At 47.1% G+C, this 27,077-nt stretch overlaps 12 protein-coding genes across 12 annotated transcripts; 5 read left to right on the top strand and 7 right to left on the bottom strand.

Moving 5' to 3' along the window:
* The first annotated feature begins 165 nt into the window (after positions 1 to 165).
* Positions 166 to 3,991, top strand: ASPSYDRAFT_1006960 (mediator of RNA polymerase II transcription subunit 14). The gene is made up of 2 exons (XM_040839724.1): positions 166 to 1,136; positions 1,193 to 3,991. Exons 1-2 carry the CDS (start codon positions 435 to 437, stop codon positions 3,803 to 3,805), a joined length of 3,315 nt encoding a protein of 1,104 aa, XP_040701619.1. The 5' UTR covers positions 166 to 434; the 3' UTR covers positions 3,806 to 3,991.
* Positions 3,991 to 6,417, bottom strand: ASPSYDRAFT_1178011 (DNA polymerase epsilon noncatalytic subunit; the record flags this gene model as incomplete). The annotated part of the gene is made up of 1 exon (XM_040840324.1): positions 3,991 to 6,417. One exon carries the CDS (start codon positions 6,415 to 6,417, stop codon positions 4,177 to 4,179), a length of 2,241 nt encoding a protein of 746 aa, XP_040701618.1. The 3' UTR covers positions 3,991 to 4,176.
* Positions 6,418 to 6,739: 322 nt separating this feature from the next.
* On the top strand, positions 6,740 to 8,308 carry ASPSYDRAFT_45744 (SHNi-TPR domain-containing protein). Its single transcript, XM_040847109.1, has 2 exons — positions 6,740 to 7,934; positions 8,003 to 8,308. The coding sequence occupies exons 1-2, from the start codon at positions 6,858 to 6,860 to the stop codon at positions 8,297 to 8,299; spliced, it is 1,374 nt and encodes a 457-aa protein (XP_040701617.1). The 5' UTR covers positions 6,740 to 6,857; the 3' UTR covers positions 8,300 to 8,308.
* ASPSYDRAFT_45743 (yippee/mis18 family protein) lies at positions 8,051 to 9,660 on the bottom strand. The gene has a single exon (XM_040847108.1). The coding sequence runs from the start codon at positions 9,183 to 9,185 to the stop codon at positions 8,496 to 8,498; it is 690 nt and encodes a 229-aa protein (XP_040701616.1). The 5' UTR covers positions 9,186 to 9,660; the 3' UTR covers positions 8,051 to 8,495.
* Positions 9,661 to 9,838: 178 nt separating this feature from the next.
* ASPSYDRAFT_153618 (ornithine decarboxylase antizyme) lies at positions 9,839 to 10,764 on the bottom strand (the record flags this gene model as incomplete). Its single annotated transcript, XM_040842302.1, has 3 exons — positions 9,839 to 10,055; positions 10,133 to 10,564; positions 10,616 to 10,764. 3 exons carry the CDS (start codon positions 10,762 to 10,764, stop codon positions 9,839 to 9,841), a joined length of 798 nt encoding a protein of 265 aa, XP_040701615.1.
* Positions 10,765 to 11,315: 551 nt separating this feature from the next.
* Positions 11,316 to 13,360, bottom strand: ASPSYDRAFT_152902 (cleavage polyadenylation factor subunit MPE1; the record flags this gene model as incomplete). Its single annotated transcript, XM_040842240.1, has 4 exons — positions 11,316 to 12,639; positions 12,666 to 12,770; positions 12,823 to 13,123; positions 13,189 to 13,360. The coding sequence occupies 4 exons, from the start codon at positions 13,358 to 13,360 to the stop codon at positions 11,316 to 11,318; spliced, it is 1,902 nt and encodes a 633-aa protein (XP_040701614.1).
* A 1,088-nt stretch (positions 13,361 to 14,448) lies between these two features.
* Positions 14,449 to 16,597, top strand: ASPSYDRAFT_178675 (imidazoleglycerol-phosphate synthase). The gene is made up of 3 exons (XM_040843483.1): positions 14,449 to 14,720; positions 14,793 to 16,241; positions 16,299 to 16,597. The coding sequence occupies exons 1-3, from the start codon at positions 14,598 to 14,600 to the stop codon at positions 16,386 to 16,388; spliced, it is 1,662 nt and encodes a 553-aa protein (XP_040701613.1). The 5' UTR covers positions 14,449 to 14,597; the 3' UTR covers positions 16,389 to 16,597.
* A 137-nt stretch (positions 16,598 to 16,734) lies between these two features.
* Positions 16,735 to 18,156, bottom strand: ASPSYDRAFT_153736 (deoxycytidine monophosphate deaminase; the record flags this gene model as incomplete). Its single annotated transcript, XM_040842314.1, has 7 exons — positions 16,735 to 16,821; positions 16,872 to 16,922; positions 16,970 to 17,057; positions 17,119 to 17,251; positions 17,303 to 17,664; positions 17,727 to 18,063; positions 18,135 to 18,156. 7 exons carry the CDS (start codon positions 18,154 to 18,156, stop codon positions 16,735 to 16,737), a joined length of 1,080 nt encoding a protein of 359 aa, XP_040701612.1.
* Positions 18,157 to 18,890: 734 nt separating this feature from the next.
* On the top strand, positions 18,891 to 21,999 carry ASPSYDRAFT_203414 (putative autophagy ubiquitin-activating enzyme ApgG). Its single transcript, XM_040843833.1, has 7 exons — positions 18,891 to 19,478; positions 19,542 to 19,650; positions 19,707 to 20,416; positions 20,477 to 20,621; positions 20,673 to 21,140; positions 21,191 to 21,550; positions 21,600 to 21,999. Exons 1-7 carry the CDS (start codon positions 19,288 to 19,290, stop codon positions 21,687 to 21,689), a joined length of 2,073 nt encoding a protein of 690 aa, XP_040701611.1. The 5' UTR covers positions 18,891 to 19,287; the 3' UTR covers positions 21,690 to 21,999.
* Positions 21,811 to 23,014, bottom strand: ASPSYDRAFT_153345 (RlmE family RNA methyltransferase; the record flags this gene model as incomplete). The annotated part of the gene is made up of 5 exons (XM_040842274.1): positions 21,811 to 22,068; positions 22,119 to 22,547; positions 22,607 to 22,633; positions 22,701 to 22,751; positions 22,832 to 23,014. 5 exons carry the CDS (start codon positions 23,012 to 23,014, stop codon positions 21,811 to 21,813), a joined length of 948 nt encoding a protein of 315 aa, XP_040701610.1.
* Positions 23,015 to 23,265: 251 nt separating this feature from the next.
* ASPSYDRAFT_45732 (uncharacterized protein) lies at positions 23,266 to 25,165 on the bottom strand. The gene is made up of 3 exons (XM_040847107.1): positions 25,001 to 25,165; positions 24,661 to 24,951; positions 23,266 to 24,609 (listed from the first exon to the last, which is right to left on the bottom strand). Exons 1-3 carry the CDS (start codon positions 25,112 to 25,114, stop codon positions 23,461 to 23,463), a joined length of 1,554 nt encoding a protein of 517 aa, XP_040701609.1. The 5' UTR covers positions 25,115 to 25,165; the 3' UTR covers positions 23,266 to 23,460.
* Positions 24,935 to 26,906, top strand: ASPSYDRAFT_45731 (OST3/OST6 family protein; the record flags this gene model as incomplete). The annotated part of the gene is made up of 4 exons (XM_040847106.1): positions 24,935 to 25,767; positions 25,815 to 25,912; positions 25,981 to 26,336; positions 26,412 to 26,906. Coding segments are annotated over exons 1-4 (920 nt in total), but the record flags the coding sequence as incomplete, so codon positions are not given.
* Between the last annotated feature and the right edge of the window lie 171 nt (positions 26,907 to 27,077).

Raw genomic sequence — 27,077 nt, 5'->3', positions numbered from 1 at the left:
GGGTGAGCCCAGCTGCCCTAGCCTGACCTATTGTCAAGCCTTTCTCTACCTACCGGTGGACCTCATATTTCCCTATTCTGCAACGGAAGCACATTAGTCGGTACCGAAAGCGCTCTACTCTAACTTGTCAACCACACCCGTACCTTTTCTTCTGGATGTCGTAGCCCACAACAACCAATTGGGCTCCGACCGCAAATAACCCCAAGACTCATCTCATTACGCGATATTGGAGGCGGCACCGTCAAACGATTATAGAGATTAGATGGCCCCGACCGAGTTTTTCGAAAAAACAAGGCTTTGACAGCTTCCCTTCCTACCCTGGCGCGGCCGCAATCCCAAGACAGCACCCACGCTAGGTTGCTCATCTCGTGCCGTGCAGTGGGTGAAGGAGGGGAGGGCTTGAAACTCTCAGGCATCTACGCAAGGATAATAATATGCCAGGCGTCGTCATGGACCAAAATACTGCTTGCGGACGAGACCCAGACTTGCGTGATAACGTGAATAGCAATCAATCTACACAGATGAATCCCAGTCACTCAGGAAATGCTGTTGAGTTAAAGAACGGGCTGCTGCACACAAACGGATTTCGGCATGTTGACCAGTACCCTGACACTGAGACTGCTGAGTCTGCTGAGACAACAACGGCGTCACCGACGGCTAAAAAGTCGCCAGAGTTGCAGCATATTACTCAAGGTTTTCTCCCCTTATCGAAGTTGGTCAACAGATCCGTACAGCAATGCTGGAATGACCTAGCGGATTTAGTGGCTGAGCTCGCGGGAATTGAAGTACCTTCTCAAGCCTCCAACACCTCGTCGATGGTCGTCAATGGAAAGGTGCCCGGAAATCAGTCCGCGGAAAATGTGCGAAAAAAGCTTCGCGCTTTAGAGTTTACTCAGGCCAGGCGCGAGGAATTTATCAAACTTCTAGTACTCTCGCAATGGAGTCGTCAGGCTGCCGACGTGAGCAAATTGATTGACATTCAAAACTACATTCGCACACAACACCAAGCGTACGCAGCAGCTTTACAATGGATGGGAGATATGAAGAGAGATTTGGTACGAGCACAGGTCGCAAATCCGGACTTAAGGACGGCATTAGAGGTGTTATCAAAAGGCGAGGTTGCCTCCATGCCAGATGTAAGCTTTGACCTTGAAATAATCAATGGCGGCGACGTTCTAACCTCTTTTCCCAGCTCGGCTATAAACCTCCAAAGACTTTGACGCCAAAATCAGCTCTGGGGAAACTACGGAAAATCAACAGAGTTATCAGTGCGAGATTAGCGTTGCATGAAAATGTTCCTCTTCCCTTCCAGAACTACCGGATTCATAATGGGCGAGTCACGTTCCTTGTTCCCGAAGAGTTCGAGCTTGATTTATCCATTGGAGAAGAGGATGCGACCTCCCAACTTTTCTTCGTCGATATTCGCTTTATATTTAAACCCTCACCTTCGGTTCCCGCGGGTCGATTGTTTAGCGAACTCGATCTCAAACTCAATGATATACTCCAGAATTGTGGATTACCCGGGTGCTACGACTGGTTGCATAGCCTTGTACTGACCAATAAAATCAACGTCCTCGCCAAACAAGCCTTCAGCTTGACTAGGGGCCTTTGGGCCAATGTCCTGCGCATCGAATTGTTACACCGGACGCTGGTTTTACAGTATTGGTCATCAAAACCCGGCGCAAAGAGCTGGCTTGAGATCGGTATTCGGCGTGGCCTTTCGGCGAATAATGGCGAGGGGCAGCATTCGCCAGCTTTAGGTTTGCGCTGGATAATGGACGGGCGAGAGGTTAATTCAGAAGGTATTGATTTCGATACACAGAATCTTTCGGTGGAATATCTTCTTCAAAGTGTTATTGCTTTACATATTTCACATATACTGTCTTCGGCGTTCAGGATAATCGGCGAGAAGCTCTTATACTCGAATGGCTCATTGTCTTTGCAAGGCCACCTCACCAAATCTGAGCCCGGGCACTGTCAGCTTGATGTTCAATTGACAGCATCTCGCCGACTTCGAGTTGGAATCGAGCCCATGTCGGGAATGATCATTTTAGCGGCTACGCCAAACACCTTAGAACGGTTTGACACCGATCGCAACACGGAGCGACCGATCATTGATGATATAGTGTCTCGTGTTACCCAACTTCGCTGTGCTGCGGCAATAGAGGAGATAGAGTCCCAAGTCAAGATGTTTGGGTTCGAATCCGTTAGCCACAGGAATGTAAAGATTGATGCGCGAAAGGTGTTCCCAGCAAACGTTATTCGATTCTCATTTTTTTGGCATCGCCTCTGGGATCATACATGTTTACTAGCGGCAACGAGTGGTATGGATGGTGACAATTGGTGGGTTGTTCAAACTCGCTCCGCGGATCTTACAACAGCCAATCGCAGTTTTGGTGCGAGAGCGCATGCCAACTGTTTTGTTTGCTCGACGCAGGTTATTTGCAATACATTATTGCCAGTACAAAAAGCGGGCCATTCACCACTCGCAGACCTGGGGCATTGTTTGTCAGGGTTCCTGGCTATATATGCCAATGGGCGCTTTTTGGAAGATTTGCAGTTTGCAAAAATCTTACCACCTCTGAAGCGGCTCAAGATTGGATGTGCTCTTCAAGTTCCAGATCTCAGCATTGAGTACGAACCTACGAAATTACCCCAGGCACTTCGGATTGCTCTGCCTGCTGGCTTTAAGAAGAAAGCATTTCTCAAAAACACGCTTCGTTTAACATTCCATGGAATCGACCGGCACAGAAACGTGGCTATAATGGTAGCTTATGGCAAATTGTCCGCTCAATTCCAAAACCTCAGGGACCTAATCCCGAAAGATGACCACTCCTTGACCTTCCAGAAAACAGGATCGGGATTCGCACTTCGTCTAATTGCCTCACCTGGCTACCCCGTCATTCTCACCCTCCTTGCAAATTTGCAGAAACTCGAATGTGCATTATCAATTTATGACCTCCTTCAATTGAAGAATATGGATACGCGTTCTTTGTCATTGTCGTGCATTAGTTTTGCTTATGGCCCTGACAGAGACCTTCTTGCACAATTCGATATCGGGGGGTCGAACCCTCATCTTTCTACGGAAACAGACCCTGCCAAGCTCGCGTCTAGAACGGATCCTTTATTCTATCTTCGCCTGGCCATCAAATTTGATTACTCGAATCCTCATCGCAGGATACAAGGAGCTTTGACCTCTAACCTAAACCGTCCTACTACCGACGCTGGCCTAGACACTTTCGCCGAATTACTGTCTTTCACCCTTCCTTTGATGCGAGCCCTAAACAGACTCCTGGTGAATGCGGCCCACAACGAGCGATTGAAAGTGCACGTCACTGTACGCGGCACGAAGGCTTTCCAAATTAATTATCCCCTCGAGCGATGCCAGTTTAAAATAACAGCCCACCAACATCAGAATCAACCCGTCTGGGTGCTCAAGGATTTGTCCAATACTCAAAACGGATGTGACGAAAATACGTCTAAATATAAGCTGCAGAAAAGCTTGTATAACCGTAACGGCCTTGGTTGGAGGGGACTGGGCAACGGGGCAGTCGCGAAGCCAGATGCCGTCGGAAATCTATTGGATGAGCTCGACAAATGCCTGGCCGCGATTAGAGCCGAAGTAACTTCGAAACCCTTGGATAGCAAGCCCAACCCCGACAATATGGTCAACAACGAGCTTCAAGATACTGGGCTTGCCAAGCCGACAGAAGCATTTACCGATCCTTGTGAAGGAACAGGTAACAGAAATAAACAGCAAAAAAAAGTTGCTGGGCAAAAGGCGGATATCATCATGATTGATTAACGGCCTTCTCTCGCGCGTCCTCCCTCTTTTTTTTCTTTTTTCAGGTCCGATATGGGCAACTGGCTTTGCAAATTAGCGGTTCCTTTTCCCCCACCAGCGACCCTTGTGTTAATTGCAGGTGACCTCGAAAAATCACCTTTTTGTACTTTATATTACGTGCGTTTTGGATCTCTGCTTAACAGCAGGTTATTTATTCTCTCGCGAAACTAGGTTAATGGGTAAAGGTCTATGTTATCATTTCACCTTGCAATACAAAATTATATGTAGCCCTTTGGTGTTACACAGGACATATCCTTCAAAGCCCATTAGCTAGTGTGTAAAACCCGGCTCTAGACATTCCAAACATGACATGGGAAACTCGATTTTTCTAGTTACCTAAAACGATCCACCTTTACCCGGCTTCGATTTTTCAGGATATCATACTCGATCCACGTCATAGACGACAAATCGCCTTCTGGGAGGAACCGGCCCGGATTCATCACATGACAACCTTCGTATGTCATGCCGAATGGTGCACTTTCAGAATCCGCTAGAATAAATGTGGTGGGTAGAGGGTACAACTGCAAAGAGGACGCATAGTCCCACAAAACAGGGCGCAGAGATTGAGGGAAAGGGGACATGGTACCTTGATCCAGTACTGTTTTCACAAGTTTCCGTGCCGAGTGCGTAGCAGTAGAAGCTTGGTTAATATTAACAGCGTCTTGTTGGTCTTGAACAACACGGATTTGATTTTCTGGATCAACAGTACTACTTGGGACGTCCATATCGGTGGGCTCGGTGGGCTCGAGCCCAACGGTCACGGCATTGCGCCTCAGGCGGCCAGAGATGTCGTCGCGAAGAATAGCAATGTCATGAACTGGGCCAAATAGAGAGATGCGTGACGGGTTGGTAGTCCATATAGCCTCTCCAGGTGGCTCCGATATTTGATTCCGATCCAACTGAGAGTTCGCATTTGCAAAGGCACGTTTTACCCGGGATGTAAATAAATCGGGAACCGCATGGCGCGGTATTGCCGAAGTACCACCTGCTGAAAAGGCCGAAGACCAAGGATCATTGTCACCAGGGACGAATATGAACGTTGATCGCTGCAGCAATGAGGGGAAATCAGACAAAACCAATGCCAGCATGTCAAAATATTCCTTGTATTCGATGCTTCCACCCTGTCCTCCGCCATTGATTATTGCTTTCTGAACGAAGTTCCCGATCAGAACAAATGCCATAGGGAGATCCTGCAGGGCCGCTTCATTATACAGACTAAGGACCTTCCTCAAGGCATCCATGGTCTTCATGTTATCAAGATTAACTTCTCCCATGATGACAATCTTGAAACGGCGATTCATCTGGATCCCGTGGTGAGCCTCCTGTAGGCATCTTGTCTGAATTTGCCTCATACGGGAACCTTGAGCACGCTCACTCCCGACTCCCAGGAAATCAACCCAGCCAAACTCGCCGCTCGAGTTTATGTCCTGACCCCTTTCATGGATATTAACTCCGAGGGATGTACCTCGCCGCTCACAAGGGGGCCCACAAATGGTAACCCCGACGAATTTACCCCCTATCGCACCTCCAATCCCGTTGTTGCCGCCCAACGTAGAACCTTTGACATTCTCTTCCTCTTCATAGATCCCGTCGACAAGGACAAACATACCTGGTGTGAGCCAGGCACCATCCACAGGAATTAGGCGGGCATGACTAAGGTCCAAAACAATACTGCCCGTCAAGTCGGTGAGCGATAATTCACCTGTAGGTGATATAGAAAGTAGGCCAATCAACAGATGAGATGTTCCGCTTCTTCCAAGTAGATTCGCAACAGGGGTAAGTCTGTAGCACTGTGTTTTGGCAAATGAGGATGAAGACCGCTGTAATGTAGGTACCGAGGCAGAAGCTAGAGAAACCTGAAATGCTTCGTTTCGCAGCAGGCGCTGGTGGACAACGTTATATCGATCTCTAGATAGGACGGTTTTATGAGAAGGTTGGGGAAATAAGGAGGGGTTTGATTTTGTGACCTCAAAATGTTTTTTCCCAGAATTGTAGGTCAATTTTGGAGTATCAAAGGCATCAATCACCTTAAGCCAGTGTCTTGGATGTGTCACCGAATCATCTGGATTGTCTTGTTCCTGGTCGCCCGTGGTTGCCGAAGTGGAGGGTTGCAAGCTAGAAATTCCACCAGTGCCTGGGGTTCGAATATGTCCTTCTTTTGACACAAGCTTCGGATCGATTATCCTGCCGCCGCTCATATTCCCCTCCACTGTCTGTAGTATGGCTTTCAGCGAAGCTCCCTTACCCTCCTCGACGATGACACCCCCACCGGCTTTTCTCCAACTCTTTGCTACCTCGTCGAGAACGCGCTCCGCAAGACCTTCTTCGCGCCATCCTGAACCACAGCTCTTGCCCACAAAAGCGGCCAGTGATTGAAGAGCAGACGATGACAGCGTTAAGTTGTGCTTCCTGGTGAAAGTTCGGAATGCAACAGGTCGGAGTGTGGCGGCGGGAAGTAATATGGGAAGTATAGACGTTCTCGCTGGGATAGGGCCAAGTTTGTTTGGCCGTATGGGATGAATAGGTGTACCAAATCCCGGTGATGACGAGGGCACAGGATCTGAGTTCATCATTGTATGAACACTGATGCTCGAAGAGCTAGGTAATATTTTTTTAGCCTAGAGAGACCTCGTCAGATGTTGTTAGGAGACTTCTGCATAAATTAAGAGTCACGCTGGCTTTTAGAACTCGCCAAATTTTGCCTTTTTTTTTTTTTTTCCTGGTAAAATACTTGATTCACGATATTCTTCCCATAACATGGCCTTGCAGGGCTCCTTGAGTCTCGACGACGCCGAGGACGCGGTGGTGGCGCGTCACACGCGTCGGATAAGGGTGGATGCAATTTAAGTTTAGGCTAGGCCAATTTGCATCATGTCTTGTCAGCTTCGACCACATCTGATATTCCTTTGTTTTCACTTTCGTCGAACACCTTAGTCGAACACCGGCTATCTTCTCTCACAATATATTGTTTCTTTTCTCATCTACACGATACTCGAGGGCAACAGTGAAAACTATGGATGCGCAGGGTTTGAATGAAGCGAGTGCAGCTCCGGACTTTGCAGTTGGAGACGCGCGAGACAAACTAGAAGCCCTGGTAAAGCGTGCTGCGGCAAAGGATGCAATCAAGGACTACAACACAGCTGCGGAGCTCTACTCAGAAGCTACCGAGATCCAAGCAAAGCTGAACGGAGAACTATCGCTTGAGAACGCTGATCTATTGTTCACCTATGGGAAGGCTTTATACAATGTCGCTATAAGCAAGAGTGATGTTCTTGGCTCAAAGGTTGCAGGAAAGGCGCAGAGCCAGACGGCAGCGAATGACCAAACCTCTTCTGCCAATTCTGTTTCAGTTGCTAGCAATCTCATACAAGGTGCCGTTTCTTCAGGTACGGCACAAACGGAGGCCATTGCGCCGGAAGCGGAACCCAAAGACACCCAGAATAAGCCGTATTTTCAGTTCACTGGTGACGAGAATTTCGATACCGATTCAGATACCGATGAAGAAGGCGAGACTGGAAGAGATGATGACGACTCCGACGACCATGACGATGACGACTTTGCCAACGCTTTTGAAGTTCTCGACTTAGCCCGAATTCTCTACCATAAGAAATTGGGCGCCTTTGAACAAGAATCTGGGAAGGGAAAAGCCACGAAGACCGCACCTGAACTCAAGAAAATCAAGGAACACCTGGCCGATACATACGACCTCCAAGCCGAGATCTCCCTAGAAGGCGAACAGTTTACCGATGCAGTGACAGATCTAAGGAAGGCGCTCGAGCTCAGACAATCTCTTTTTCCTATGGAAGACCCGTCAATTGCAGAATGTCACTACAAACTCTCGCTGGCTATGGAGTTCGGGGCTGTCAAGCATGATGACTCAGAAGGCGAAGCCAACTTGCTTAAGGTAGACGGGGAAATGAGGAAGGAGGCAGTGGTCCAAATGGAGAAGGCAATTGAGAGTTGCCGAGTCAGAATATCTCAAGAACAGAAGAAATTGGTAAACGATGGTCCTCTAGATGAAGACAGGCGGACAGCCTTGAAACGGAGAATAGCCAATGTGAAGGAAATCATATCAGATATGGAGCAGAGAGTGAGTTCCTACCCAACCTTTTATATTTGCGACTGAGTGTCTTATTCATCCACCAATTCAAATTCTAGTTGCTCGATTTACGACGTCCACCGGTATCAGTTGAGAAAGGGCTTGACGATCAGGACGGAAATATGATCAAGGGAATACTGGGGCAAATCATGGGGGAGTCCGACTCCGACAAGCAGTCCCTGCTCGATACCGCTACAAGAAACGCCACGGATCTTTCTGCTTTTGTAAAACGAAAGCCAGGTGACAGCAAAACATCCCAGCAGGCCAACAGTACTCTGAAGCGCTCGATGGAGGAGATTAATGGTGGCAATCCAAAGAAGGCTCGGGCGGGTGATGTTAACGAAAATCCTACATAATTGATCACACTACGATTCTTTTTATTATACCCGAATATAATGAGTTGAACTACAGCTTCCATTGGCATGCCTCCAAGTCCAGCAGCTGATTACAGACAATAGTATCACTTAATCATAAGTATAGACACCATGCGGTGTGCAGGCAGGCGCCAGCAAGACGCAAAAAACGCGAGCTTGGGGCCGGAAGTGACTGTTATCAAGGCACGGTTCCTAGCGTAGAAGAATGTCGAGCGATCCTGCGATTTTTCCGACGTACTGCTAGTCCAGGACTCCATAATCCACTAAATAGATCCTCGCACTCATCTTCATCCTGGCTGTCGAATTCAATACCATCATAAATCGATTTCGAACGCGCCACTGTGGGTTTGAGTGAGTCGGCAGATTCCACCAAGCTGGCACCGAATGCTGGATCCCATTCGGGGGTCGTCATAATCTTTTTGGTCTCCAAGATAAACTTCCCAACTTTGTACCGCTGGGACTCCTCCTCCGCACTGACATATTTCCACCCAAGCAAATTTCCGCAAAAAGCACAATCAATGTCGCTTACCGTATGGGCACCTGTGACTAGATGCCGGGATACGGGATTCTGGAGTAACGTATTTGGAAGCGACTCTCCGGGATAAGATGGTGCATTGACAGTAGATTCCGCGGAGACCAAATAAGCCCGGCCGTGGCGGCCAGTGAACCCTTTGCTGATAATCTGGGTGGTCAAACAAAGATGAGCGGCACAAGTCGAGCATCGGATACAAGATATATGGCCTTGGAGGTATTTATTCTTGGAGTGTTCATCGACCCGTAGTATAGATGGTAGGTTGGAAGGCGAAGCTTCTGCATTCCGTTTCTTGGTCTGAAAGACCAATGGTGGAAATAAAAACTTCGGAAACATTGAAGATTGCTAATGTGGAGGACTCTTAAACTATAGAATATGCTGCTGTGTCCTAAGCTTTCTCTCTCTCTCTCTCTCTCTTTTTCTCTTCCTGTCGGAAGTTGCGAAGCGGAGGGATATAACCAAGTGGTGTTAGTTGTCTTGGAGTGTTCCACTTGAGATTGATGATTTGAAGTGGACCCCTCACCCATTTTATCGCATGACTTCAGGTACTTCCCAACACGGCTTGTGATGGGGTCTCAACTCATTTGATGGGAAGATTTAGCTTTTACACCAAATAAATAAACGGAGTATTCCCAAATGACACCACCTCCCTACTCCCAAAGCAGCGCTGGGCAAGCATCTTTACTTCCTCAACTACCGTACAAGGGGAAACGATGCCAGTGCTGACGTCACACGCGCAGTAGAGAGATAAGAGAGATAAAGACAACAATTGGACTGGAACCGAACGCAGGGTTGCAGATTGCCAATTTAAACGGTGTGCCAGTCAGCTTCCCATGCTATATACTACACGAGAATCAAGTACATGGGAAATAACTATGGATCTGTAGATTAACCGGAATCATTTGGCGGCAAAGGATAATACATATCAGACTTCAGAAGGCACGTCGACTAAATGCAAAGACAACTAGTTGATATCGAGTAAGCGGGGTTTAAACCTCGGCGCCTAAGAAAATCCATCTTGTGCTGACTGGCGTACTAAGACGATTCTCATTATCCCAAGGCTGCAGAGTTGTTAAGCCAAACCCACACCATCCGAGGTTTCTTGTAATTTCCAATTCGGTGCCATCTTGCGAGCGAGGCACACATGCGACTATTTGCGAACATCCAAATGCCTGCACGGAGGCTAATTCAAACAAGGCAATCAAACTACATGGTTAATGTCAGTATTACTAGGCGGGAATTTTCGCAGATTGAGGTGCAAGGGCAGGATTTTATTTGCATACCCAGATTTCAAGCCGTGTCGGAGTAACGTTTCTGGGAGAAATACAAATAATGCTCGCTCGTCAGTTGTGTTAGTTACGAATCCTCTGTATATAAGGTCGCTGGTATAATCCAATACTTCGACCCATCTTCCAATTCGCCCATTCACATATTCGTCGTTATGCAGCTGAATTCGGGACGCATCTACCCCATGTGATTCCTGCCTGTGCAAGTTCCTCTCACCAAGGAAAATCCCAGACAGTTTATCACAGAAGAGCCTCTCACACTCTCCCGGGATGATATGCGTTGCCTCCCCTTTCTGCTCCGGTGAATCATTCACCATATAATTGCTTCCTATTGTGGAAGCGAGCGAGGTATCGAGGGGAGGACTTATAGGATAGGTTTTCAGCCCTGACGGGACCTCAGGGATACCACTGCACTCCTGAAAAGTGAAACTCGCACGTTAATGGACTATAACGGATGAGCGATAAGGTATTTGAAACCACTCACCGGCCCCGTTCGTAGTGCAGTAATGAAAGCCATTGACGGTTGAGGTGGGACTGTCCACACTGTAGCAGCTGGCGAAAACGGTAGTTTGGGGATTCTTGTCCAGAAACCGCTGTAAAAGATTTGGAGTACTACTGCTATTGTTCATAGACCTAGCCATAATGGAAGTCGACTTCAGGGTATGACTGCAAGAAAGAAACGCGGTTGATATAATGTTAAGGCCAACTGACGAGATTGCTCCTGCGAGGACAAAGACCGGATGGTGAATGGAGGCGGATGGTGAAGTATATATTGGAAATGGGTGGGTCTTGAGTGCAGAGCGAAGTAATGATGGGGCTTGTTTGAATTTTTGAATAACTTCTAATGTTTCTCAACGGAAGCAATAGTAGGGCTACCTGCCAACTTGGTAGTGACGATAGTCGGGCAATGGAACGTCAGCGGCAACATTGTTATTCCACCTTTTCTCGACGGTCATCTGACCAGCAGACAAGTGCCTTAGGCAACAAGATATGGAAATTACCATACAAGTACGGAATGTTTTGGCCTAAAGATTCAAAAGCATACTAGGTGTGGTGTACCTATTTACAATTGTAAAAGTACATTTGCCATATACAGAGGCTAGTAATATGGAATAGGAAAGGTCATGGCTCCGGTTTGCACAATTCCCGGAACACACATCGGAAAAGTACTATCTTGTTCTCAAAGCTCACGGTAATCGCTTGGTCTTACCCTCCGGTTTCTAGATTGATGCCGTTGGGGATTCACAGGTTGGCGAAAGTAGGGAGAGTCTTCCTCCCTGCCGAAGGGCGCACTGAACGCAGTCCGCTGCTGATTCGAAAAATTACCTGGCCCCAACCCTTGCCCAAATCCAGTATTTTGCGTCATCGACACAGGCATCTGCGGCATTGCAAACATATTTAGAGACGGCTCACCTGCGCTGCTATAAGCACCGGACACCCCATAGCCATTAGAAACCGTCCTGTCGGCACGATCATTATACATTCCGTTTGAGAGCGGATTAAAATTCATCATATTCATCTGATTCCAGGTAGGGTCCATATTGGGTGCAAAGCCATTTCCAGGCAACCCCATAGGATTTATGAACCCCATTCCTTCGCCAACAAAACCAGCTTCGGGGAAAGAGATTCCTGGTAATCCTTGGGCCGTCATGAATCCAGGCATGCCAAAAGGCATCTGGTTGAAGGGCAGTGGCTGTAAGCCGGCGGGCGTATCTTTCAGCTGAGCTGTTTCGGTAGATGATGAACCATCATCGGATCTTTGTTTCTTTAATGAAGAAACTGTATTTGGGTCATCGACTCCTTCGTTGACAGCGATATCCTCAGCAGGCCTCTTTTTAGGGTTGACAGGTACCGAGTGCACTCCGTCTCTGTTCTCAGTAGAGGCGCTATTAGAATCGGGCGTGTTGTTATCAGGGCGATCCTCCGGCAGTGCTGGTTGCTTCTCCTTTTCTTTTTTGGAATCTGCTTTCTCAATCTCGTAGGCTTTTATCTTTGAAAGAACTTCATCATTCGCAGAGAGATTATCGAGCAAAACACCCTCTGTAGCACAGCCAGGACATACAAAATCACTCTCAATCAATGCATTTGTGATACAATCATTGCAGTAGGTTTTTTGACAGCAGGGTGTTTGTGTAGGATCTAAAAACATCCGTTTGTCAATTGGGCATTCTAACCCACGGGACTGTAGCTCCTTGCTATGTTCGGCGGCTGCCGCTTCAGCTGCAGCTGCCGCGGTCGCTTTAACCTTCTCTTGATATAATTCCCACGACGCTTGGTCTGGTTTAGTAACGATAAAGTCGCCATCAGCGTTAACCATAACGCCTGTATTTCGCAATTCTTCAGTGGAGCCATCAAGCGTGAGGGACTCCGGCTTCTCAATCTTGGTTTGTAAAGACCTAGGTATTCCTGTTGATCGCTTCACTCTGTATTTGCCGTCAAATTTTGGGTCATTATTCGTGGGACATGCTTGAATCCAATGACCTATAATGTAGTCCATTAGCATCCTGTCAATTTGTGGCCAAAGCAGAACTTGCCTTTTTCACGACAACGGTAACACAGGTAGCCAGGTGGTGGAGGGTGGTCTGGAACGTTTACAGGCTTGCCTTTACCGCGACCAAACGGAACAGGGGTAGCACTATTACAATGCATCAGTATTTGAACCCTCGTTATCGGTCAGTAAAACTTACTTCGCCATCTCTTGCTGCTGCTCTCGCCATTGGTTCGCTTGTAAGTTAAAAAGTGCGTTAATCTTTTCTTCCTCTGTTTGAGCATTATTCAGTTCTTGTACACCATTGCTGACTGGTTGGTTAGAACTTGGAGCTGATCTGCTCGCGGCGGAGTGTTCGTTACGGGGAACATTGCGAGCATTCATTGGCATCTTCCCAGATACATATCGAGCTGCACCTCCCTTTCCCGGTCGCGTAGCAGGGAGCCTTCGAGCAATAACAGAGGTAGAGCGCGGTATAACACTGGTGTCATCATCATATTCTAAGTGAGGCATTATTAGCTTCCCTTGTCAACGTTACTAGGTGTAAAGAGCATCATGATCTTACCTTCACCGGTGTCTTCGTTATAAATGGATAGCTCAAAATCAGACCCGTCACCCAGTCTACTTTGATTGATGATTTCTCGCTTCAACTCGAAGACAGAGATACCGGTGCCATCAAAAGTGACCCTTGAAGGTTCTCTTTGGGACTTGAACTTGAAGTGAACAGAGGATGACATTGTATTGAATTGGACGTCCAAAATGATGTGTTTGCGGATGTAATTTAATCAGGATTTTGGGTTTTTATACCACTTTCACGAATGAGGGATACAAGGCAGACAGTATTGCAGATGCTGAAAGGTAGGGCAGAAGATAGGGGTCGTAATTGAAGGCTCGAGGAAGGAATATAATAATAATAATAATAATTTCTTTGAACCTCTGGTACCGAAGCCTCAAATAATATCGAGGATATTGCTTGAAGTTATAAAAAAGACTCCGTCCGTTTCACTGGTGCTGGTGCGGGTTCACGCCACTGCATACACAAGCCAGGGCGAATACAAGGCAGGAAAAGTTGCAAATCGCAGGGCACCTTAGACGCAGTGACAAGGAATCGAACGAGATCTATCCAGCTTAGTCTCGATAACACTTGCGATCTGGTCTGATTTATAGCAACTTCTTTTTTCAAAAACTTGCAACCGACCAAAGAAACACTTGAACAAAGAATAGCGCGTCGGTAGGGGTTAGCAAAGCGCAGAGGTAACAAACACGCGGAAAGAATGGAGGCCTTGTGAAAGGATTCTTGAAGCTGATTTCACCGGTAGACGGTAGACAGCAATGATATGTAATCACACCACGACAGAAACACGGGAATATTATAACTGCAATAGCTACTGCATATCCCGGTTGAGTTTCTTATTCCCAACAAAGGAGTCGCGAGAATTTGCGATGGGTTGTGGAATTGCACAAGTTGCGATAGGAAGGACAGGATGAGATTGTGGAGTGTCGCAGTGGCAAGTAGTCTTATCACGTGATCAGTTGTCATCCATTGGGGGGTATTTAACCAACCACTGGTTGGGTAAATTTTGGTGATTCGAAAATGCATGAATATAATTTTACCGGAAGGTGAAAAAACACAGCACTGATATGCGTCTTATCATATAGCCAGAATGAGTACCGTGTACGGAGTATAAAAGTTGTTTTGTAGAATAAGTCTCTTCCAATACAAATGACCGATATCGCTTCCGGAGTCTGGCCCGCTCTCCGCCTTGGGGAATTGGCGGAAAAAAAAAAAAAAAAAAAAAGGGCTCGGAGTTGGTATGAGTCAGCCCCTCCTTCCCACTTGAGTGGGGTTGATTGGGAAGACATCATAGTTATCAAGTTACAAAACCCGGGACTATCAAGTCATTGGCATTGGATTTTGCAATTCGCTGTTCCCATATTGATACTTTCTAAGCGGTGGAATCGGCGTTTGCCAAAATGCCTACTGTTCATCTACTCGACTATGTCGCTGGAAACGTGCGGTCTTTGGTGAATGCCATTAACCAGGTTGGTTATGAAGTTGAATGGGTGAGATCGCCTAGCGACTTGAAAAATGTCGAGGTAAGGGGGGACTTCACACTGTTATATGTACCTTTTTTTTTCGTAGCTACCTGGCTAACGCGGAGACCATAGAAGCTCATCCTTCCGGGCGTTGGCCACTTCGGCCATTGTCTTTCCCAGCTGTCGAACGGTGGCTACTTGCAGCCGATAAAAGAACACATAGCTTCTGGGAAACCTTTTATGGGTATATGTGTTGGTTTACAGGCGCTTTTTGAGGGCTCTGAGGAAGACTTCAACGTCGCTGGTCTCGGTTTAATTCCGATGCGCATGCACAAATTCAAAGCTAAAACAAAGAGTGTTCCTCATATCGGCTGGAACTCGGCGACAAATACTCGTCTCAACACCTCTGGGGGCCAAAGCTTTTATGGGTTGAGCCCATGTAGCAAATACTACTATGTGCACTCATATGCTGCGCTCTATGATCCTGATGTTCTCGAGCAAGATGGTTGGCTAGTTGCCACGGCGAGCTATGGAGAGGAGAAATTTATTGGCGCGATAGCACGAGACAATATCTTTGCGACGCAGTTCCACCCCGAGAAAAGTGGCCAAGCAGGTCTGCGTACACTTCGCGCTTTCTTAGAGGGTACCAAGATTCACCGTTCCGCGCCAGGAGAATCGACGTGGACGGAAAGTGAAAACGGCCTTACCCGCAGAATTATCGCCTGCCTTGATGTGCGCACAAATGACGCTGGTGACCTTGTTGTAACCAAAGGCGATCAATATGATGTACGGGAAAAGAATGATGCGGATGCAGGAGGACAAGTGCGAAACTTGGGGAAGCCTGTTGATATGGCCAAAAAATATTACGAACAAGGGGCAGACGAGGTGACGTTTTTGAATATTACTTCATTCCGAAACTGTCCTATTGCTGATCTCCCTATGCTCGAAATTCTCAGGAGGACTTCAGAGACTGTCTTTGTGCCCTTGACTATTGGCGGTGGTATTAGAGATACCGTGGATACAGACGGTACCCACATCTCAGCTCTAGACGTGGCCACAATGTACTTCAAGTCCGGGGCCGATAAAGTCAGTATTGGTTCGGATGCTGTTACTGCTGCCGAGGAGTTTTATGGAGCTGGCAAAGTGCTCTCTGGGAGGACGGCCATAGAAACAATTTCAAAGGCATACGGAAATCAGGCCGTCGTTGTAAGCGTCGACCCAAAGCGCGTATATGTGAACAAACCGGAAGATACACAGCACCATACCATAAAAACAAAGTACCCTGATGCCACTGGGCAGACTTTCTGTTGGTATCAGTGTACGATCAAGGGTGGGAGAGAGACTCGGGATATGGATGTCTGCCAGCTAGTGCAAGCCGTCGAAGCGATGGGCGCGGGAGAGATTCTACTTAACTGCATCGACAAAGATGGAAGCAACAGTGGGTTTGATCTAGAACTGATCAATCACGTTAAGGCCGCAATAACTATACCTGTTATTGCTTCCAGCGGAGCTGGTATGCCGAAACATTTTGAAGAAGTCTTCGAGCAAACAACCACTGATGCCGCTCTCGGCGCTGGAATGGTATGTATACTCATGTCGCGCCCCTGTTCACGGGAAACAATATTGATCAGAACACAGTTCCATCGTGGTGAATATACTGTTGATGAAGTTAAGCGCTACCTTGATACTAGAGGTTTTCTCGTTCGAAGATTTGAGCCTAGCATTTAGATAACGCTGGGTGAAAAGGGCGTGCATATTTCACCATCCTCTCAATAAAGCTTTACCGGAATGGGCTTCAAGATATAAAATTAGATATAGGCATGGTATATGGCGAAGGAGGAGTAGATACCGATGTGCACCATGCCTTTCAAATCCAATTCATTGCCTTCATGCTCTTCTCTAAAAAAGAAGATCAAAGAAAAAAATATTCGTCACTGAGGATTTGTATTCTTTACGAGTTGTCGAGGTTTTATTGAAACGTTCATTTCCGATATGTCCAGGAAAGAAAAAGAAAAGAAAAAAGGTCGTGCACCTTAGATTTGCAGCAACCAAACACCGTGAGATTGCCCTGAGCCTAGGCACTTGATGCGTGGAATGGCAACAGGTTTTGTGGTTGTTCATCTTTGCTCTGGCCTTCAAGGTAGATAAGACCATTTCGGGGCTACAAAATGTTAGCATCTCCTAACGGTAGACAATTGACCGAAACCCTACAGGGGAAAATTGTCGCAAGCGTATTCCAGCTGCGTCAAGAATTTCGGCGCTCTAGTTCTTGTCAGATCAAATTTAGGTGCAGGATAAGGTCTACACACGTTACGGTCCATATTATAACCTTGCGAGTATACTACCTCTGAAATCCCTACTTGCGCAATCTTCACGGTGCATGTCAAACACGGACAGCTTTAAGAAAAGGATTTGAGTTAGCAGAATAGGTCGAAATACGGGGCAAGGGCTCTCCTACGTATTGCAATATAATATTGCGCCTTCTCGAATGCGCTCTCTTCCGGCCTCTAATAGAGCGTTTTCCTCGGCATGTAGACAAAGACATGTGGACAAGCCAACTCCTCCTCCTTCCCCACGATTGCACCTTGGGCCTGGGAGTGTGTAAGCAAAGGCACATCTACCGCTGTTTCAAGGTTGCCTACATCCTCCCTCGTTACAGTTCTTGAGGTGCCGCGGGGTCCCATTGTAACCAGTACTGATGACGCGACGTTCTCTAACAAGAACGCAGCCCACTCGCCGTTTCATGCAGTTACTTCGCTGCGCAGCGAGTGATGCCAACTCCATAAAATACTGATCCCAGTTTGGCCGTAGACGTTGCTCGTCAGCTAGGTTGAGTGCCTCCAGAGCAGCATGCAGTTCGTTCAATGAGGGAGACGGATTGAACAGTCGGACCTGCGCTCGGTCGGTGATCAAGGCATGGCCAGCGCTCTTTTCGTATAGCTGTTTATCGTCCCAAAGAACGAACTCTTCTAGGTGAGGGGGTTCAAGCCGCCTTCTTCGACACCTGAAGTTTGAATTAGCAAATTTTTTTTTTTTGGAAATCGATGTACAATTTTAATGGCTAACCTGTCCGCGAAACGCTTCCATCGCAAACTGACTGGGGCATCAACGCTCACCAGAAGAAAAAAAGGACGTTGTATGAAGCTGTCTAACGTCGAGGCATCCCAAATGTGGGTAGTGACCCAGCGTTCTTGCCATCTTTTTGTTGCGAATTCGAGAAGCAACCCCGTTGTTTCAAACTGCAATGGCGTAACCTGATCAATTGCATCGTCCGTCAAGCCAAAGGCCTGTAATCGGGGATCATCTGCAGCCCGTGGGGGAGGGCCTGATTTCACCTCAAGGCGTCGAAAATTTTGATGTTGGGTCAGATACTCTGCCACAGCATTCTTCCCAGAACAGATGCCTTGAACACGTTGTCAGCTATTTAGTAGATAGCCCCCACTAACTAGGACATTGTTTAGGTAGCCGACTGACCTCCACATAGACCAATTAGCATTGTTCCTCTGGTGCTCCTGCGAAAGTACCAAGACAGAGGGAAATGGCAGAGGCAAATGATGATTTATGGAGATGAGGGGATGGGTCTTCTTAGTTCCATGCCCGGCCCGAACACTTGGCAATTTAAAAATAGCTATAAAAAAAAAAGAATGAAAGGAAAAAAAAAAAAAAAAAAAAAAAGCAAATGAACAATAACAGGTAAGAGGGAAACGGATGGCAATCAAGTAGGAAATACCAGACCTTCCAAAAAGATGTGGAAAGGGACAGACACCAAGTGGGTTTTATTGTTCGCAGTGTCAACCCACCGTATAGAGTAGGTAGACTAGGTAAGGTATCGACTTTCTTACAATTTTCCCCAGGTTATATGTTTGGCACCATGTACTCGCCGGGCTTTGGTTTCTCCGTGACACCTCACGAGGTAGGCTCATTATCCGCATATCGCATGTATATCATGCTATGAATTATTACCATGGCAGTCCTGTTAGGTAATTTGACTTGCGTCGCTGCAGATTTTCGTTCGAAGGTTGTCTGCAACTTGTCCTTGCACTGAACCTTCTGGAATGAGGAAAATTCCGCTTTTTACATTAATATTAGGCTGTACTGCGAATAGTTAGGCCAATGAATGCATATTTTGAGGCTGTCTGCCATCCTTTTTGAGGTTTAGGTAGTTCATACCACAGCCACTGTTAAGCGGTACCAAGGTATGTCCTAGACCGCATGGAGACCGACATGTGCCTCGTCACCAATAAAGTGGTATCTACAAGGTTATTGTCCGAAAAGATACCCGCAAGGCACCATTTGCATTTCTCGAGAGTCTCATGACGTCACTTCCGAGGAACAGTCAACTTCCAAATCACGCGATGTAACAACCCCGTTATAATGTCTCATCCAATACCGGTCGATCGGGCCAGTCCAAAGGCTGCTGCAAATCAAGATTATCCAGACTATCCGATGAGCGTAAAGGTATATTGGGACCGCCTAGCCTGTGCCTCACCAGCGCAAATACCACTCCATCTACCCGTTATCGGTACTTGTACAAGCTCCTAACCAACGACCGCCAGCCGGGCATGCATAACACAACCATACTGTAGCGACAGCCACAAACACCGTCCACCCTTCATCAACAGCAAAGATGCAATACACTCCCTTTGCTTCGGATATTGAACTTCCATTTTACACTGCACTAGCGTCGCATAAAATCAACCATGACAAACTGGATGACTCCGCTCGCAAAGTCCTTGGGCTCTATGAGATACGCCCCGCAGAGGCTCCAAATGCGTCATGCAGAATGCAGATACATGGGAACGCTCTCACCAACAATGAGTGAGCGCCAAGTTGTTAAATATAGCGTTTGGTTAGGCATATTTCTAACTAGCTACAATACAGTGCGCCAGCTAGCTATTACCGAGCAGAAGGCATCATAAAGAACGTCAATACCGTCGAGGAGTATGCAAATATCGACAAGGTGGGAATGCTCCGACAATCTGGGAAAACAGTCAGTTAAGCCACAGTCGGTGTTTTATCAAGGCAGTAATAACATTGTGGTACCAGATATGGGATGCCATCGACGACGGCACAATTTATTCATGCCCCTCTCTGCTGTCCTCTTTCATCATTGTCTCCTACGCTGATCTAAAAAAATATAAGTTTCATTATTGGTTTGCATTCCCGGCTCTTCATTCTGATCCCTCTTGGACTCCTTTGGGGGACAGAAATGCGAAGACCGGCTTGAAACCCGCGGAAGCACGAGGTACAGCAACAGAACTACCCAGTACAGAAAATTCAACACTTGCCGAATCAGTGCAAGAGTGGGCGCGTGGTGTAGACTCTCGGCAGCGGGGCTTTTTCCTAGCACAGAGGATTAGAACACACGAAGACTATCCCATTGCCTGGAGGATCGCACCTCTCTCAAGTTACGAGGATGGATTTTTTGGGGGCGCCAAGTTTGAGGACTGTTTCATCTGTTTCGCCGATCCCTCAAATTACGAAGAATCACCTGGCTGGATGCTACGAAATCTGCTTATCCTTGTGAAACGACGGTGGGGACTCACAAAGGTGCAGATATTACGGTATCGCCATGGATCATCCCAACGTGACCGGGGCCGCAGCATTGTGATAACACTGGGGATAAAAGAATCATCACAGGCCGAGACGCCAGCTAATGACAATGAAATGCCTAAGGTAACGGGATGGGAGCGCAATCCGGCAGGGAAACTGGCAGGAAGGATTGTCGATCTCACGGAATACTTGGATCCTAAAAGGTACAGTGACAATAGAACCAATGTATTTGTACAAATGCTGATTCCACTTCTATTACGAAGGCTCGCTGATCAATCTGTTGACCTCAATCTCAAGCTTATGAAATGGCGAATCAGCCCAAATCTCGACCTCGAAAAAATCAAAGATACGAAATGCCTTCTACTTGGTGCAGGGACTCTTGGAAGCTACGTTGCCCGGAATTTAATGGTTTGAGTCCTTACGGTCTACAAATACGCGGTATATTGCTAACACTGTTAGGCTTGGGGAGTAAGGAAGATAACATTTATAGATAATGGAACTGTCTCATTCTCGAATCCAGTGCGGCAGCCACTCTTCAATTTTGCGGACTGTTTGGATGGCGGTTCAAAAAAAGCGTATCGGGCCTCCCAATCACTGTCAGAGATATACCCCGGCGTCGACTCTGTTGGCCATGTACTAGCTGTTCCTATGGCGGGCCACCCGGTATTAGATAAGGAGAAGACGCAAGCAGATTTCGAGGTCCTCAAAAAGCTCATAAACGACCATGACGCGATTTTTCTCTTGATGGATACGCGCGAATCGCGGTGGCTACCAACCGTAATGGGAAAGGCAGCAGGAAAAATAGTTATGAATGCAGCATTAGGATTTGACACCTTTGTCGTAATGCGCCATGGCGTTGCAAATGGCGAAAACCCGGAGGAAGAGCTCGGATGCTATTTCTGCAATGATGTCGTTGCGCCCATAAACGTGAGTCATTGCTCGAAATCAGCCGGCATCCTGGCTAAAGCATAATGCAGTCCCAAAAAGACCAGACACTGGACCAGCAGTGCACTGTCACCCGACCCGGAATAGCTGCCATAGCGTCGGCTCACCTGGTAGAATTACTGGTCTCGCTTCTTCAACATCCACTAGGGGGTGCCGCAGAAGCTCCCCAGGCCCAGAATGACAAAAATGACCACCCTCTCGGCCTTGTCCCGCATCAGATCAGAGGATTCCTATCGAGGTTTGAGAATATCTCTGTTATAGGCCGAAGTTACAAGTATTGCAGCGCATGCTCTGAACCCATCATAAATGAGTATAAAAAAAGTGGTTGGGATTTCGTGCAAAGAGCATTAAATGAAGAGGGTTATGTCGAAGAGCTGAGTGGCCTCAAAGAAGTTGGTTATTCCTCTTTTGCTGCCGTACATAATGCTGATTCTTCTAAAGGTTCAGGAAACAGCAGAAGCAACACTAGCCGAAATCGAATGGGATGAGGATTCAGAACTGGAAGAGATAGCAGCACCAGGCGGGATCTAAGCGGGTATAGATTTGTTGTGACCTCTGCGTCTTGGGATGTTTCAAGATCGCGGAAACACGTATCAAAAGGTCTCAAGATTCCTTAGGAGGCGTGAGAACTTCTTGCCTTTTCGCATCGGGTTTACGTTTGAGACCAATAAAGTATGCCTCTTTGGATTCCTGCTAGCCATTTTAGTTGGGTCACAACGTAGTACATGCAGATGAACACATTCCATACACTGCGTGATGATTCTGGTTTGAGCCTATGCACTTTTTGAAACAGGGCTCTCAGCTGCTTCTCCAGATCTTTGTCTTCAGTTCCTTGGTAAAACTTGCAGACAAAGTGTCCGCCAGCATTAAGAACCTCATAACTGAACTCTAAGGCGGCACGACAGAGGTCCTTCCAGATGTCAATATATCATATGATCAGCAGATGAAAGAGGAACTCACTATACTGCCCGCGTGATCTTTGAAGGGTAACCCGCTAGTGTTCATCATCCTGTTGTAGGGATTACTTAGACTTCTCTTCCAAAATCCGGTTGTTTGATACCAGGGAGCGGACATATCGCTAAGAACCACATCTACCGTTCTCTGGGCATCTGAATACCCGCCGCCGATGTTTTCGTTTCTCAAGGTGCTACCATCAGAGCTCGCCGCCAGCGCAGACTCCAATGATCCCTCAGCGTCGTCAACATCTTGGATTGCTTCTTGGGAGTGATGTCTGCCCCTCCGAGGATTGCGCACGAATTCTCGCACATAGGCTTGGACCTCTGGGTCTAGGAAGTTGCCTTGGATGGTAGACACACCCTTTGGCGGTTGGCTTGGAATTATATCGACACCAAGAACCCTACCTCTGGGCTGGGTTCGTGTCAGAGCCACCTATGAAGAAAAAGTCAATCGAAGTATAACCTTTCAGGGGAAAGTGTTGCTGCGCATACTTGTGACCATGACCCTGGAGCATAGCCCTAGTTATCAGAGAATCCGTCGTTAAAATCGAGTCATTATTCATATTGATTGCGAGAGGAAGCATACTAAATCGACAACAGTCTGGCCACTTCGGAAAAGGTGGTGCTTTTCATCTATCTGTGAACAAAAGACCAATATCATTAATGACTATTAATTAATGTATAGAATAGTAGCGGATAATATGGGTCTCTGAGTACCTGTAAAAGCTTGAATGCTGCTCGACTTTTGAGCCCTTGAACTGCTGCCTCCCGCGTGAAGTGATCTTTGAGTTGGCGCGCTTGCCATCGTTTAGAGGACGAAAGCCGTTTTGGTGAAAATTGCTGGATACTGCAGATATATTTTGTATAGTTGCGAAACCCTGCAGGTAGTAACAGAGCCATTGCCAACAATGTGGTATAGCGGCGTACAATGGCACGCAAAATACCAGACTCGAAGACTGTTGCTGAGTTCTGGGGTGGCTTTGGCGGCAAGTCTTGGCGTATAGGTATCCACACGGTACGACCTCCAGTTCTAGCCTAAAAGTGTCCGTGCAACCCGATCTGCACGGAAACTTTTGGTGGGGACTGTACATAGTAGTGGCCGGTGAAAGTGAAATTCCCAAGCCTTCAACCGTCAGGGATCCTGTGTGCCACGGCGGATACAAATAAATACAAATACTTGTTTCGAAGTCCAGTGTCTAGGTTTCAACATACAGTCTAGCCCAATAATTGGGTATTTAAAGGTAAGGGGTGGGAGCGCAGAGGAAAGAAGAGTGTTTTGAAGGTGCGACCAACTGCTGTTCACCTACTACACTATACATTATGGATATACCATTGCCATAAGTAGTTTAAAATCGTTTTTTATCTCGTTTTAAAGGTGAGAATCCCACGGGTCCAGCGAACACGCGGTTTCCGGCGAAGCCTGTGTATCCCGTGCCGACAAGCTTTCTTCCAGGTTTCTTGGCGTCAGACATACCATCGTCCTCGTCTTCATCAAATAAACTTCTATCGCGTTGCACTCCTAGCTTTCGTTTCTTTGAAATGGATTGCTTTTGACCAGCCGGCCGAGATAGTGGAGCCTGGTAGCGCCCATCAGGACTATCTGATATCATCTGCTTCCTCGTATCGCCATCCAATGCAACCTTTGTAGGCGTTTGCTTTCTGGGATTATGGGGCTGTTTCGCATCAGCTAGCGTTTGTTTGGGGGGTGCGGTCATCGCATTAGCAACGTGTTCGTTGCGTTTAGAAGAGTCAAATGGTTTATCGAGATGAGCATAGCTATTAACTTCATTCAGTTCATCCTCTGAGCCGGTTGAAGATTCATCAAGTCCAGTTGTGCGGTTTAGGAAAGGCGTAATTGAAAACGAGGACTTGTCACCAGGCAACGTAGAAAATTTCTTCTGCTGATCCCGCGCACGAACAGCCCCAGGGGTTGCAATTATCAGGTCTGGGTGCAAGTGACTTGAAAGCTTTTGTAGCCCAGCTTCACTAGGTCTTTCAGTGGGAACTTTGGTTGTTGTGCTACCCCAAGCGGCTGCTTCTTGGTGGACCGTGGTGCCTTCTTGGTTGCGGTCTTTCGCGATCCCAAATCTCTTGTTAGCAGTGCCTCCATTTCTACCTGCAAGTGGTGGTTGAGGAGATCGTGTTGCATGGCGCCTCTGATTGGGGTTATCTTCGTTTTGGCGGCGCTCCAAGTCTAGCTCCTGTCGTGCTTCTTCAAGCTTTGAACTAATCTCTGAGATCTCTTTTGTCTGCTGCAAATGTTTGGCTAGGGTACGCTCATGTGCACGCTTCTCATCCTCGAGCTGTATCTCAACGGCATTTAACTGTCGAGTAGCGGCCTGTTTTTCTGAAAGGAGGGTATTGGCGGAAGTATTATGAGACCGGAGCTTCTCAATTTCGGACTGTATGATTGAAACTTCTTTAGATAGGCGAACTTTTTCTGCTTGTAATTTCTGGGAATCACAAGCAACTGTGTTCGAAAATGCAAGTTCACGCTAGAAAGAATGTTAGATGTCAGATTATCACGGAATACACGTGCTACATACGCGAAGATTCTCTATTTCGCGTAATGACGCTTGGGAGATATCCTGTAGAGAATCGAGTTCTCTCATAGCTTTATCAAGACGGAGACGCGTGTTAGATTCTGTCTCTCTAGCCTGAATCAATTCCTTTTCTGTCCTATGTACTTGCAGTTGCAAGCTTTCATTCTCAATGCGAAGAAGCAGTTGCTCTATGCAATGTACTCGGCCACGCTCAGCAATTAAAAGCTGTGACGTGTTCGCATGAACCTTGTTATACTCGTTTTCAAACCCTGCTGTTGTAAGGGCCATCTGATACTGTGGATTCTATGTCAGCCTATGTGGCATTGATGCAGTTGGCACATACATCATCTTTAACTGCATGTTTTAGTTCATATGTTAAGGGGTTCATCCTGGGCTGTTGGGTATACTTGCGTCTCAGCACCGAAGAAAGGACTGGAAGGACATGGTGCCAGGGCATAAATAAAACTAGAGCGCGGGAGATACCAGCATAACTCAACTAGGACAAAACGAGACTAGGCGGTAAACAGAGATCAACCAACGCAGGGCCAAACGGTGGAAGGAAAAGCCCCCAGTGGAGCCGCCACGAGTAGTGGACACCTATCAGTACACCAGTGTCACTTCGCCGATATCATACCAACACGCCTTTCGCCAAACATTCAACTCTTTCAGATGCGCGCGGTCTAATTGCTTGCGGGTTATTTACTTGCTCCATATGTACCATAGGGTTCGCCAACAAGACTATCGTGTCAATCTCGTGACAATATGAAGCTCTTCGCCTTCATTGCCTCCTCCCTCCTTTACCTTATTCCCGTCGCGCTCTCGGCGTCTTCAAGCCCCGACAAGTTCGAACAATATCAGTCGGTTTCTCGCGTCGCGCCCATTGAACTTGATGACTTGTCGTATGATGATATCACTTCGAAGCCTCGCGATTATCATGCAGTGGTTATCCTGACAGCTATGGAGGCCCGTTTTGGGTGTGTGCTTTGCCGCGATTTCCAGCCTGAATTCGATCTTATTGCGCGAAGTTGGAACAAAGGCAGCAAGTCTGACGACCTCAAGCTGCTATTCGGTACCCTCGACTTCAATAATGGCAAAGCGGCCTTCCAAAGAGTATGAAGTACTAAGCTCCACATGTCCCCCGGCTAACGTAGAAACAGCTCATGCTTCAAACCGCGCCCGTCCTTCTGGTCTTTCCTCCTACAGTCGGGCCTTATGCCAAAGTTGACGACAGCCCACTACGCTTTGACTTTAGCGGGTACGGCTACTTCATTTATATCGTGCACGTTCACAGAAACATCGGACTGACAGCTACTGTTTTCCTAGCCCCATTTCCGCCGACCAGGTTTATGCTTGGATCAACCGCCATCTCCCCGATGGGCCGAAGCCGCCACTTGTCCGTCCGATTAATTACGTGAGGATTGCCTCGGGAATCACAGTTTTGATGGGAGCTGTGAGCTTGTTTACCGTGCTGTCGCCTTATATTCTTCCAATTGTAAGAAATCGGAATCTGTGGGCTGCATTCAGCCTGATTGCCATCCTTCTATTCACCAGCGGCCACATGTTCAATCACATCCGGAAAGTCCCATATGTTGTCGGAGATGGAAGAGGGGGTATCAGCTACTTTGCCGGTGGGTTTTCAAATCAATTTGGAATGGAAACGCAAATTGTTGCCGCTATATGTAAGCCACATCTCCCGTCTCTCTATATCCGTCCCCCGCGGGCCCAAAATTGCGAATGAACTAATACCTATAAAGATGCTGTGCTCGCTTTTTCAACGATAGCGCTAGCTATGAAGGCCCCCCGAATTGCGGACAACAAGTCCCAGCAGGTTGCCGTCGTCATTTGGGGAATTGTTTTACTTGGAACATATAGTTTTCTTTTGAGTGTCTTCAGGGCGAAGAATGGCGGATATCCGTTCTTCCTCCCACCTTTTTAGGGTATTTTGGCGAACCCATCTCATCATTTCGGCGTGCTAAATAAAGGATGGGATGCACCAAAAACAGAAGAGACCAGCGGCAAAAATTCTTCACAATCTCTGGTGTTTCAGGGCCAAAGCTAGTCGATTGCGTCCCCGCGTGGCAGCGCTTTCAATGTCGAACGCTGTTTGGGACTCAACGCAAGCATGACCCAACCCGTTAGATAAAGCCAAGATGCTCGACACCTGCACTAGGTATTCCTAATAAGAAGATTTTTGGATCACACGTACACCAGGTAGAATATGAGAAACTGAATGTACAAATCGTGATGGGTTATCATAAATAAATCTCCATTATAAATGCTCCAACTCAGGGTCCTGAATTCGAATGGCGATAGAATTTAATGATTTATTTATATATTTATCTTATTTTTATCTTTTTTTAATTCATTTACTCATGGTCACTATATCTAACTCTCATTGGGTACCTAGTGTGAAAAAGGTG

The sequence above is a fragment of the Aspergillus sydowii genome, assembly GCF_001890705.1.
Source record: "Aspergillus sydowii CBS 593.65 unplaced genomic scaffold ASPSYscaffold_6, whole genome shotgun sequence".
Taxonomy (NCBI): Eukaryota; Fungi; Ascomycota; class Eurotiomycetes; order Eurotiales; family Aspergillaceae; genus Aspergillus; species Aspergillus sydowii.
This window is presented reverse-complemented; position numbering and strand designations above follow the sequence as displayed.

Excerpts from the sequence above, each read along its gene's own strand:
- ASPSYDRAFT_1006960 (XM_040839724.1), top strand. The coding sequence starts at position 435 with ATGCCAGGCGTCGTCATGGACCAAAATACTGCTTGCGGACGAGACCCA. Across the intron at positions 1,137-1,192 it reads AGGTTGCCTCCATGCCAGAT|CTCGGCTATAAACCTCCAAA; the intron begins GTAAGCTTTGAC and ends CTCTTTTCCCAG.
- ASPSYDRAFT_45744 (XM_040847109.1), top strand. The coding sequence starts at position 6,858 with ATGGATGCGCAGGGTTTGAATGAAGCGAGTGCAGCTCCGGACTTTGCA. Across the intron at positions 7,935-8,002 it reads TATCAGATATGGAGCAGAGA|TTGCTCGATTTACGACGTCC; the intron begins GTGAGTTCCTAC and ends TTCAAATTCTAG.
- ASPSYDRAFT_45743 (XM_040847108.1), bottom strand. The coding sequence starts at position 9,185 with ATGTTTCCGAAGTTTTTATTTCCACCATTGGTCTTTCAGACCAAGAAA.
- ASPSYDRAFT_178675 (XM_040843483.1), top strand. The coding sequence starts at position 14,598 with ATGCCTACTGTTCATCTACTCGACTATGTCGCTGGAAACGTGCGGTCT. Across the intron at positions 14,721-14,792 it reads GCGACTTGAAAAATGTCGAG|AAGCTCATCCTTCCGGGCGT; the intron begins GTAAGGGGGGAC and ends CGGAGACCATAG. Across the intron at positions 16,242-16,298 it reads CCGCTCTCGGCGCTGGAATG|TTCCATCGTGGTGAATATAC; the intron begins GTATGTATACTC and ends ATCAGAACACAG.
- ASPSYDRAFT_203414 (XM_040843833.1), top strand. The coding sequence starts at position 19,288 with ATGCAATACACTCCCTTTGCTTCGGATATTGAACTTCCATTTTACACT. Across the intron at positions 19,479-19,541 it reads AACGCTCTCACCAACAATGA|TGCGCCAGCTAGCTATTACC; the intron begins GTGAGCGCCAAG and ends GCTACAATACAG. Across the intron at positions 20,417-20,476 it reads GAATACTTGGATCCTAAAAG|GCTCGCTGATCAATCTGTTG; the intron begins GTACAGTGACAA and ends TCTATTACGAAG.
- ASPSYDRAFT_45732 (XM_040847107.1), bottom strand. The coding sequence starts at position 25,114 with ATGCCCTGGCACCATGTCCTTCCAGTCCTTTCTTCGGTGCTGAGACGC. Across the intron at positions 24,952-25,000 it reads AACATGCAGTTAAAGATGAT|TATCAGATGGCCCTTACAAC; the intron begins GTATGTGCCAAC and ends TAGAATCCACAG. Across the intron at positions 24,610-24,660 it reads GCGAAATAGAGAATCTTCGC|CGTGAACTTGCATTTTCGAA; the intron begins GTATGTAGCACG and ends CATTCTTTCTAG.